General features: G+C 41.6%; 1 protein-coding gene across 2 annotated transcripts in view; it reads left to right on the top strand.

Moving 5' to 3' along the window:
* CAMTA1 (calmodulin binding transcription activator 1) overlaps nucleotides 1-12,687 on the top strand; it is a 1,430,009-nt gene that overhangs the window by 1,331,653 nt on the left and 85,669 nt on the right. Inside the window, exon 1 of one of the 2 annotated variants that reach the window (XM_066607352.1) lies at nucleotides 7,500-7,876. The exons of the other annotated variant lie outside the window; for it this stretch is intronic. Coding sequence (XP_066463449.1) covers nucleotides 7,858-7,876 — 19 coding nt within the window. The 5' untranslated portion in view covers nucleotides 7,500-7,857. Of the gene's footprint in view, nucleotides 1-7,499; nucleotides 7,877-12,687 lie in introns of those variants that run through there. 2 annotated transcript variants of the gene reach the window in all.

Here is a 12,687-nt window from a genome sequence, read left to right on the forward strand (position 1 = left end):
GTATTTCAGCCATTTACCGAGTACTATGGGAGCTCACATGGCAGTTAGGGTGCGTTCACATCTGCATTATCATTTTTAACCATAATTTAGTCTCCATTTTTGTAGTAGAGAAACCAAATTAAAATGGAAATAAACGTTTCAATGGGTTTTCAAAAAAAGTTACGTTAGGTTTCGGAACAAATTACACAGCCTGCAACATTACTTGTTCTGTAAAAAAAACTGAACAGTTTGTGACTAGAGATGAGTGAACCTACTTGGCCACGCCCCTTTTTCGCCCGAGCGCTGCGATTTTCGAGTACTTCCGTACTCGGGCGAAAAGATTCGGGGGGCGCCGTGGGTGAGTGGGGGGTTGCAGCGGGGAGTGGGGGGGGGAGGGAGAGAGAGAGTGCTCCCCCCTGTTCCCCGCTGCTACCCCCGCTCCGCTACGCCTCCCCCTGCCCCCCGGTGCCCCCCAAATCTTTTCACCCGAGTACGGAAGTACTCGAAAATCGCGGTGCTCGATCAAGTAATTACTCGAAACGAGTAGGTTCGCTCATCTCTATTTGTGACCCTCTCTTTGTGAATAGGACAAGCCAAGTGACAGTTACATGCAGGGCGCTGGTTCCATTTCCATAGTGCAAACTTTATTAGGTTTCCATAAAGCAACCTATTTTAGGGAGTGTGACCCCGTTCATCAAGTGTACAGGAACTGATTCTGTATACTTGATGAAGGAGGTAGTGTTGAACACAACGTTTTTGAAAAGCTCGATGCAAATCAGTTTGAGCTAAACCTTCACCAGTACTCCTAACATTGGTGTATAGTATTGATGGTGGTGGACTTATGGCTTAGTGGTTAGCACCGTTGTCTTGCAGCACTGGGGTCCTAGCTTCAAATCTGACCAAAGACAACATCTACATTTGTATGTTCTCCCTGTGTTTCATAACAATCACCTCTATTTCACAGCACATACATAATTCACAACACTTTACATCACTAGATATTTTTTTGTCCCCATTGGGGTTCACAATCTATATTCACCTAATAGTATGTTTTTGGAGTGTGGGAGGAAACCCACAGAAACACAAGAGAACATACAAACTCCATGCCGATGTTGTTCTTGGTCAGATTTGAGCCTAGGATGCCAGCGCTGCAGGACAATGGTGATAACCACTAAGCCCCAGTTGGATCTCCTTCTTCTGTTGGCAGAAATTAACTGCCTGAGGTTTGGGTTCACTACAAACGTTTAGAGAAGTACAGCCCGCAACAGAATTCGACTGGTAGAAGGATTCACTTCCTGAAACACATTGTTTAATGGATACCTAATAAAGTTTGTGCTATGGAAATGGAACCTGCACCTTGAATGTGAAGCCTGGAATAAGGCTGGCTCCTGTGATCCTCAGGAGGTTTTCACCACTTCTTACAGTGTTTTCTACTAGTGGTGTACGTATATTTTCTCAACACTCAAAGAAGAGCAGTTTGTCTTACCGTATGTCTAAAGAAATGGTTGAAGGACTACAATCAAGCTGATCTCTTTTGAGTGTTGTACAAATATACGTACACCACTAGTGAAGAATGCAGCGCTGTTCTCTCCTATTTTCTTTGCGAGTCTTTGCTTGAAGAGTTTTGACAGACAACTGTGCTCACCATTGACTGTGATACATTGTGCCAGAGTTGCTTTGAACATTGATTGGAAACATTCCCTTTCCATGCTTTTGGTATGCCAGCATCCTTGGATTCTGGGGAGTCAAGAAATGCTGAGTGATAAGCCATGTAGGAGATATCATTTCTCATCACTTCCCTCCTGTCCATACATCACCCAGTCTGCACACACCGATCTGCTAACACACTCAGACTAAACATCCCTCTAATATGAACCTCACGTGTTCACTTACAAGACTTCTCTAGAGCAGCACCAATCCTCTGGAATGCTCTACCCCAAAACACCTGGATAATCCCTGACACACGGAACTTCAGACCCGCTTGAAGACACACCTTGAAGGCATACCAAAACACCTGATCTAGTCCCCCACCCCCACAATATGCCCCCTGCCCCTTTCTATGGCTTTCCACTTTTGCTTATCATATACACTTCCTGCCCCGCACCTCCTGTACTACCCCCACCCTGTTTGCGTCCTAAAAACTATATATCACGTTATTGTCACATTGCTGTGTTCCCCCTTGCTCCGCTGCCTGCCCCTGTACCTTCTGTATCACCCCACACCTTTTGTTTCGAAATAATTGAACATCACATGTAACTCTTGTAATTTCTATAAAGTTTGTATTGTTTGTGTTCCCTATGTGCCTCAAAAGCGCTGCAGAATACGTTAGCACTATACAAATAAAGATTATCACCCAGCTTTTCCAGGATCACATATACCTAAGAAACAGCTAGCGAATGGCATTTCTAATAATTCAATGTCAAAAGGACACTCGGGGATGTATATTTACAAGGGATGCTTGGATTTTATGCGGTAATACTCTCTAGTAAAGTTCTGTATCTGCATATGGACAGTGTTGTATATCTTTCCAAGGTTACCCATGACGCCTCTGTAATGCTCTCATGCCACTGTGCACTCTGCATAGTAAAATGTGTAACATCTACACTAACGGCACATAATTTATAGGGCATCGGACATGCTTAAATAAGTCAGTGCAGGGAGATGTGCACAGATATTGATTGGCTATTCTTAGTTGCATACACATTCAGTGGCACTTTATTCATTTTATCTCTTGTGTGTGGAACTTAATGGAAGGAGAATCCCCTTGGCATGCAGAACACTGGCACATCATTACTGCTTGAATTCATCATATAATGACAACCATCTATTACTTTCTGTGTCGTCTGTGCCAGCTGAGAATCACTAAGTTGACTTTTAATGTCATTATTATCATCATAGTACATTATAGTATAGGTACATAATAGTGGTTATATGATATAGGATTAGAAAACACATCACTTCTAGGATAGGATCATATATATTGGACAATTGGCATTGAACCAGACATTAGATACATATACGTAAAGGGGAGGGGGACCCATAGTAACAGTCAAAATGTTCCCTCATTATGGTGCTGGGCTTTGTCACTCAGGATAGAAGAGCCTGGTGTCTGTTTCACCCTCCATACCCTTTCCACAACCCTTTAGCCAATTCCCTACTCCATTGTTGCCTCTAGAGAGGGGAATTCTGAACATATAGCAAATATGGCGACACTTGCAAGGGCTATGGCCCCTGTCTCCAAGGACCCCATAGCAGCCACTTGGTTTGCTTCTATGGTGTATTGGTTGAAATGGTCAAGTCAGCTGCCAGTGTCAGTCAGATTCCCAGTAAAGAAAGCAGATGCATTCTTGAGCAGACTACCTATAGACACCTGTCCATATAGGAAATCTGAGCCCTGCTGGGATCCTAGCACTGAGTATAACTAGATCAGGCCAAATCTGATTGTAATACATGTCAATATGGGGCTGTTCTCCCTTTTTCAAGAACTGCTCTGTAGTGTAGTAGGGTCAATATAATATTATTATACCCCATTCTGATTTATCACGTACCAAAAAAAAAACATAACTGTACACATACAATCTAAACATAAAGTTCTACCTGTCAAAAGAAGTTTCCAAAACTTACACAGAAATGTTTCATGATTGGCTCACATTTATTCCCTGTAATGAATTGAGCAGCTACATGTGTCCATCATGTCCTGTCACGCAACAGAAATCATCTCAATGCAATCAGAGGTTCCCAGCTCTAAGGAAACCAATTCCAAGTCAAATATCTCTTAGTGATTAAATAAATAAAATATATACAGTAGAGTGGTGTAGCTAGGGGATGCTCAGGCAGCAGTCACACTTTCTCCATAGTACTTGAGGGAACCCATAAGAAGGCACCAGTATTATAAATGGCACATTTTACACTGGGGCCCAGAAGCATCAAGTTTCACCTCTGCAATACATTTTAGCATTTTGTATAAACTGGGAAAAGTCTTTATGCCAAGTCATATGGATCGATAGAGGAGAGTGAGGATCAGCTATATTTAAGGCTTAACATATGCCATGAAGATAAGATACAGCAGTCATGTATCTAATGTTAACCCGAATAGACACATTAAGCTTTCCAGTTGAAAATGTAATTATTTTCTTTTAAAGTGAACCTGTGATAACATCTCACATCAGTGATGCTCACAGAACAGAAGGGCTTCCTAGCAAAATATCAAATTGAGCCCAATATTTGGTGTTGCTTTATGCTTGCAAACTCCTTCATCACAGGACTGGAGGGTTTGGACTTGTTTGCACTGCACCATCCTAGATAGGGTTCCTTCTTCATTGATTGTTACATTTGGGTGCCTGCCAAGAGAGGACCCCCAAGTTAATCAAAACAACATTAGGATGTAGGATGAGACCAATAGTCATATGGAATTCTGTTTCCTTTGGTATAAATGAAAATTCGCAAATTTAGATTTATCAGAAGTTATCTGTGGGGGTCCATGAACATAAACCCTCAACAATTTCTATAAGAGTCTGTGGTACTCAGAAAACTGGGCAAACATTCTGGTTGGAGATTTCCATAACACTTCACATACTTGTCTGTATTTATCTTAGTGTATCTTTGTCATTTCCTTTTGCATGTGTAATCGTAGGAACCTCCGCCAAGCACTGAAAGGTTTTGGTTGTATTACAATCATTGCAGCCTTCATTCTGGTAACCTGTGGTGGTTCTTGTTAACTAACCCCCAAAAATGTTCTTTCAATCTTTCAACATGTTAACTTCTCCTTTAAAAGAACACTGCAATAACAACTGATACATTGTGTATTATGATCCACTTCCTTCAGATCCTGCACTAAGCACAATGTATCAATAAGTGGAGTGTTCCTTTAAAGGCTGCCACCTATCAGGTCAGTTCAAGGAACAGCAAAAACTAGCAAAATGGTGCAACTTTCTCAAGACGAACAAGGAGTCATCTCAACTTTTATTTATTTAACACAACCAGTAGAAAACATGTTTCAGGGTCAAACCCCCCCTTAATCAGTTAAGCTGGGATGGGTACAATTGTCCTCCAAATCTGGGTCTAACTGTACATGCTAGGGTGGAAAAAGTGGAGGCACCCTATGGGGAATAAGGATGCCATTGGACTATAAGGAAAAGAGCGTGCAACCCAACAGCATTCTAAATCCCCATAGGGAGCCTCCTCTTTTTCTACCCTTGCACATGCAATCAGACCCAGATTTGGAACACAACTGTATCCATCTCAAATTAACTGGGAAAGGAGTTTTTGGACCCAAAATGCATGCTTCTGCTGGTTTAAATAAAGAGAAGTTGAGATCATCCCATCCTGTTCTTCTTGTGAAAGTTGCTCTGTTTTGGCAGTTTCTTGCACATATCTTCATCACTCCCACTCTGGTGAGTATCCAACTGGTCAGCAGCACTTCCAAACTATCTGACACTCACTTATCCACTATTACCAAAGACTTTCAAAATACTTTGCAGTCTCCATTAGTCACTAGATTGCTCAACCTATTTTCTCCTTTGCATCTTTCACATTCTCATTTGAAAGTGGAGTTCCCCTTTAAAAACCTTAATGTACTTTATTCAACAAATGCAAGCACATAAGTCTGCTTTCCCTGCAGCGTGCATCACTGTTATCAGTCCAGAGGGCTCTAAATATACTTAAGCTCCAAATTCTTGTGAGCTGCTTACTGTGCCTGTGTCTCTATCACTTACATAGTTTCCAGATAATTATAGACTCATGTAGTCTGTTAGTGTTCAGTTGGTCCTGCGTCCATGTGTCACTATATCGGAGTGGTATAAATAGATAGCTACATAAGTAACTACTTATACTCAGTGAGCCTTGCAGTTAGTGCAAGCTATAGTCCCGTATAGGGTGCTCCATCCATTCCTTTTTTACAGATTCCATTTTTTCTTTAGAAGCTAAAGCTGGCTATAGCTATTACATTTTCTTAGCATGCCAATATCAATGGCTATGCTTGACATTACCCCAACATCTCTTGTCAGGGAAAGCAACAATCTGCCAGGTCGGATTTCAACTCATCTAATCTTATTGTTTCTCTTCCCAAGAAGGAACCACTAGCGTTGCTTATCTCCTCCTCAATAACTGATGTGCTGATACGTATTTGCTCAATAGTTCATTGGCCTAAGGCTATTGCTTGTCTATTATGGGCAACCACCACTAGAAGGTCCAATATATATACAATGGTATCTGGCTCCTATTGTTGTCACCACAATCTGAATTTGTCATCCCAGCCTCCCTTTAAAGTGGTTTGGCTTACACAACCCCAACTTAATAGATAAGAAGGTAGAGGGGGTCTTGCTGCTAGAAGCCCTAATAGTCTCTTTCTCTCTGACTGATGAGGAGGTTTATGGCATAGTTCTGAGACCCCTTGGGGCTAGGATAAAGAGGATGCAGCACAGGTAATGCACAGCACCCCCTTTGAAGTTTTTCTCTGTGCAGCAGCACTGACGCCCCAATTCTCTGCACAGTGCTTGTTTGGGAGTGGCAAATATCTGCTCCTATTAATACAAAGTAACCCCTTCAGAATGATAGACTACTATTCTATATAATTCTAATAGAGTCATATAAATGAATGTTTCCTCCATAGTTACACAATTAAAGGAGGTTTCTTTGAGAATGAATCTCCTTCCTAACCACATCCTTGAGCAGGCAGTAGTTGGAGACTGGAAACAAGTGAGCGGAGGGAGAGCAGAAGCCAGTACTTCTTTGTGTTCAGTTCAGCACAGATGGGGAGGGGTAATCCTCACCCCTGCAGTGTGTGGGAAGCCCAGATAGCATTGCAGATCAACAACTGCTAGGTTCTAGCAATGTGTGTATATGCCAGCCGCAGGCCCCTGCAAGCGTAAAAGTGGACAATCATATTGCATCTTGAAATTGCTGCATTATAGCAATTACAAATAAACAATACATAAATATCCTGGGAAGGGGGAGGGGGGGTCAGTATACCATTAACATTGCATGACTGGTTTCTGTCCTCAATAATAATATACATGGAAGAATAATGATGGAAAGAGGGGGTGCTGCAGGATGTGGTGGCTGTTGATTGACCCCAAGATTGTTGTGTTGTCTGTAATCCAGGCTGCATGGATGTTAATATTTAATCAGGGATCATAGAGGCTGCAGAGGTCCAGCACTAAGCTCATATACAAAGGGGGCTGTAGAGGAGGGGGGCTCTGCTGTGACACCCCCTTCCTTTCACTCTCCCTTTCTCTCTCTCGCTGCAGTTCCCATCAGACCCTTAGTGCCTATTTTCAGTCTCTGCCTGTTCTGGTGTGCTAACAGCACAGCTGCCTGCCTTGATTTGTCATAATGCAGAGAGGAGAGAAAAGGGGCGCTTGTTCTGCAGCATTGCAGGTACGGAGGCACCAAAAGGACAAAAGAAGCCTGCTTTCTCCAGCAATCCAAAGGGAGGCAGAGGGAGGCAGAGGTAGCCCCTCCTCACAGAGACAGACAGTTGTCATCTGAGGGCAAACAAAGCAGAGGCGTTCTCAGTTCAGCACCACTCCAGTGGACAGCTCCAGGAGACCTGCATTCTTGGAAAGTCAACCCTTGGAGTTTCTTAGAGGCAACCAGGGCAGATTAGACTCAGGAGGGAGGGAGAGGTCTGCTAGGGGGGACCATCCCCTAATAACCCACAGACAGAGCTGTAGCTCAACTCAACTGTGGATCAACTATTCAGCCAGCAAGTTGCAGAGCTCTGTTTACCTTGACACGTGTTCTCCTTTAAACACTTTACTCCAGGAGTTTTAGAGGAACAGGGAAAGAGATACAACTGTAAGCTCCCAAACTTATTATGACCAGGCTTGGCCAGGAATGAGCTTTCTAAGAGTGGACTTGTTCTAAGCTGGAAAGTCAATGGAGAGTGAACTGGAAGGTAGAGGACATTTCTTCTGGGCTGGGGGGTTTGTGTTTCTTTGTGTTGTCTTGTGTTGTGTTACTATGTGTATATGTTTATTGAATTGCAACATATTTACTGTTCTATGAGCTTTATAGTCAAGGCTGCTACTATGACCAGTGGAGTTGCTCCCGATCTATAATGTAGACTATGAAAAGTTGACTTGGGTCCCCTTTTGTCAGATAGACTGTGTTGAAAGTCATAGTCATACCATGACTAAATTCTCTTTGTCTTTAAGGGATCTTATGCCCTGATACATTGTAGTACTTGGGGAGGGGGAATAAGGAGCACTTGCAATGCAGTTCTGTTAAAACTCTCAAGCACCTTTCTTGTCCAGCACTTCAGGGTGCAATCACCTTCTATTTTACGGAAAGGAATGATAAGCCCTGTTAAATATAGACCGCTGTTTTCATGCAGGGTGGTCAACTGGCAGGAAAACTTCAAGATATAAAGTTAAGCATAAAAACTGGGAGCAATAGACCTGAGAAAGTCAGCTTGATGGCTAGTCTTTTGTTCCCATTCACTGCAGCTGAGGGGGGTGTAACTGAGAACCCATAGTAAACAAACCCTGCAGATGATAAGCAGCAATTAATGCATTCTCTATGTAGAATTGATATACATCACTTATATATGTAGATCATCAGTGAAGCTCTTGTGGATTACCTATTGGGAAGTGCTAAATAATTTGGCATACACTAGGGGTAGTAGTGCTTTGTGGAGTTAAATACACTGTGGAATCACTAACCCCGGGGACTGCTGGGCTACAAATAAATCTACAGTGTTAATGTTAATGGCACCCTTGTAGAGTAAGGTCAGTCCTCTTATAGGTGACTTTGTTTGTGCCCCCTATTGTACATGGTAATGCTGTAGTATAAGGTGACGGGTCACTATTTAATGAATTTATAGAAGTTTTATTCTGTACAGTAACAACAGTTCCAGACTCCAGGGTCACACAAACCTCACTAATACATCTCAACAACTGTCATAGGTTCCTGTCCCAAAAGTGAAGTTGAGTTTAGATACAGGATGTTTTGAGTAGTCACATTTGAAAAGATCACAATGGAATAAGTCAGGTCTGTTCCGAACAGGAAACTGTAAATCTCTCGTCAACTGCTCTGTTTTAGCGTAATCTCTGGATTGTGGTGTGTCTGCCTTGTGTATATATACAGCATGGAGAAATAGTGGAGCTGAATTTGACAGATACAGCAAAGCTGAGTTTGTCACTTGGCACAACTCATTGTTATACCATGATGTGTTATTTGTCATTTTCCATAGGACAGTAGGTCAACCTACTGCATTCCCTTAACTATTGGGATAATGCAGCTCCAAGAGTTAAATGACATGTTCAGCTCTGTTACTTCTTTAGGTATTACTGCAATTCTGCTTATACTCTATGAAAGACCCGGGGCTACCGCTTTAAGTACGGGGACCATTGCTCCGCAGTGATCTAGTGTCTGTCTCTGAGCATTGACTCTGTGTTTAAGGAAATATTAGGAATCCAAATTGCTGCATTATCTCAGCCGTTCATTCACTGTAAGTGCAGTGATGTCACATTATTCCTTCATCATTCCTGACACATTAGCTGAAGGTTAGGAGGCTTCAGCCTGTGTGTGTGTGTATATATAATGTGTGTGTGTGTGTGTATATACATATATATATATACATATATATATATATATATATATGTGTGTGTGTGTATGAGTGCATGTGCTTGTGGATGTGTGTGTATAATGTGTGTTTGTTGTGTTTCTCAGTGTATGTTTAACAAATATTTATATATATATATATATATATATATATATATATATACACAATGTGTGTATGTGTAGCAAATATATACATATATTTCTTACACATACACATTGTATCTATCTATATATACAATATAATATATATACATAATGTTTGTGTCTCTGCGTGTATGTACTGTGTTACTGTGTGTATCCATGATGTACTCTGCCCACCTCCTGTTCATTGGCTTGCATGGATTTGTGAATGGATATGCAGAAAACATGCGCTGTCTATACCGTGTTGCAGTCATTGAATTTTTTCTTGAATGGTAAGGGTTGAACTAGTCTCACACACGGAGCACAAAGAAGAATATCAAGCTGCTCCTGTGAGTGCTGTGCAGTACACAACACATACACATGACGCACAATACATACACCTAATAATATCCTATTTAGCTAAAACCAAAATTCTTAATGAGACTGACGGGAAGGCAGTGGATTCTGGGACTTGTTGCCTGCCATTGATTTATGCTCTATAGTGCTTATGTATCATTGATAATATGATGTATGAATGTTTAGTGCCAAAATACTTTTAAGACTGCATACAGATGTAGCAGAGCTGAATTTGTTCATTAACTCTGTGTTGTGCACAGTAATAACTGGAAGCTAATGCAGTAGGTTCACCTGTAGTCCTGTGTAACACAAGATATTGTGCCAAATGATAAACTGAGCTCTGCTACATCTGGGGATTCATTCATTTAGCAGCTGTGTATTGGACTGGTGCAGGATCCATCGGTTAATTGATTGTGTATACAGTAAGGTGATGGTAACGTAGGAGGTCAGGCTTTATGTATATCTCATACTAAAGCTTGTCGTTAAGACTACAAGCTCATACTAGGTGTTTTGCTTATTGATTATGCCTCACAAGCATGCAGTTATAGCAGACCTTGGTGTGTTAAATGCAGCAGAGCTAAGTTTGTTAGATGCACTGGAGCTGAGTTTGTTTGATGTAGGAGCACTGAGTTTGTCACTTGGCACAACTGATTATGACCACCATGTATCATCTGGGTAGGTAAACCTGCTGCATAACTATTCTCATACAATATAGCCCTCACAGAGTTAAATTGAGATCTCAGCTTTGCTACTTCCATGTCATAACTGGAAACTATGCAAGTGCGCAGCAGGTGTGACTAAATATCATAGTGTAGACAGAAATAATATTCTACTTCGGGGCTCTTTGAAACCGAGCCGCTGCAAGCAGGCGGAGCAGGTTTGTATATCCTAATGTCTTATGTCTTGCAATGTATGAAGCCAGAGACTTCATACATTGCAGAGACTTGAGCTATACACCTTAAAAGCAAGAACAGTGCCTGGGTGCTGCCAGGGAGTGGAGAGGATTTAGTGGAGAGGCTAGTCCTTTTTCTTTAAGGACCGGAAGGGATAGGGGGGGGGGTTACTCTACAAACTCACATGGGATTCACTACTACAATTGAATCCTATTCCTCTTAGGTCAAAATTTGGTATAAAAGTGTGCTCATCATGTCTAGATGTACTTAAAGACACAGCAAACTTAATGTCCTTGGCTGTGCAGTTGCATTTATTGTTCTCTATTATCAGCCATTTCAAGGTAGAAACAGCTGAGCTGCTTCTATTATTCCCTTCATAGTTTATTATACAGGAAAGTCCAAAGGAATAGAGACAACTGAATAAATGGGAAATGGTGGTTGGGAACATCATCCAATGTGTGGGATGTTACTAAGGGGAAGGGGGCAAATCTGTGAGGGGCGGTGTCCTACATGGTGGCCATTTTGAAATCCGCCATCTTGGAACCAAGTACCCAAGTCTTTGCAGTAGATTTCAGTGGTCAACACCATAACAGACCACCCATCTGCAATGGAACAGTTGGCAAATTGCTTGCCAAATTTCGCAAAAAATGCCCATGACCGTACCCAATGACATCAATGGATTCAACTTACTGTATACGGCACGCACAAATTCTGCACATGTAATACACAGCACAAATGCCTTTGTGTGAATAAGCCCTTTCTCTTACTGCTATAGAAAAATCCCCAATAAAATATTGTAACATTGTTGTACAATGTGTCAACTGGAAAAGTGAGCTCTACTATATGTAAATATATGTAGTAGAGCCAAAGCTGTAATTTAACTTTTTGGGGCTGTATTGTTACAATTGGCCCAAATCCCAGATCTTGAATGAGGAAACCAATCAATTGCAGGGTTTGGGTCCCTCATTAACACCACTTAATGGTTTAATTCAAGCCAAGTCACAGAGATGTGCTTACGGTAGTAGCTAGGAAGTGTTGTGTATTTCTAGGAACTATGGAGTAATCAGCAGTACGAAGAAGGCTGCGCAGAAAAGAGCGAAGATCCTGACACACTAATCAATATGTATCTGTCAAGAGCTAGTTGGAGCAAGACAGCGATTGCACTTTCATCAGAAGTTAGTGCATTTATGTAGTGGAGCTGAATAGGTCTTCTAACTATTCCTTTAGTGAAATTGGATTACCCACTGACTCAATAGCTTGACTTTGAATCCACAAATAGAGTGACCCTGATACAACACAGTGTTAAATAATGAACTCGGCACTACTAAATAGACAAACACAGCTCTGCCAGATGTGATTGTAGGCACTATATAGAAATGGGATAATCAGATGATGATTTGCATTTTTAGCGTAAATAGATGGAGACATCTGCAAAAGACATTCTGACAATGTGATTTTACTGATAATGTCATAATCATATGGTCATTGTGAGAATAGGGGAGGTAGCTGCAAGAGAAGGCTGCGCCCATAGGGTCATCCAGGCTGGGTCCTCGAAAGAGCAGATTCAAACAATACTTGTTGACTGTAAGCACGGCCACCAACAGGGTGATGAATAGTAAATTGCAAGTTGTTTTGTTTCAGAAAAAGTTGCTGGTTGATCAAAAGTTATCTGCTGTAAAGTCACAGTCGTTTGTATTTGAATGACTTCAGAAAGTTTGCATGAAGACCCCTTTATGAAGGATATCTCAGCAAACTACTAATCAAGAATCATCAC

The sequence above is a fragment of the Eleutherodactylus coqui genome, chromosome 6 (genome assembly GCF_035609145.1).
Source record: "Eleutherodactylus coqui strain aEleCoq1 chromosome 6, aEleCoq1.hap1, whole genome shotgun sequence".
NCBI classification, from domain to species: Eukaryota; Metazoa; Chordata; class Amphibia; order Anura; family Eleutherodactylidae; genus Eleutherodactylus; species Eleutherodactylus coqui.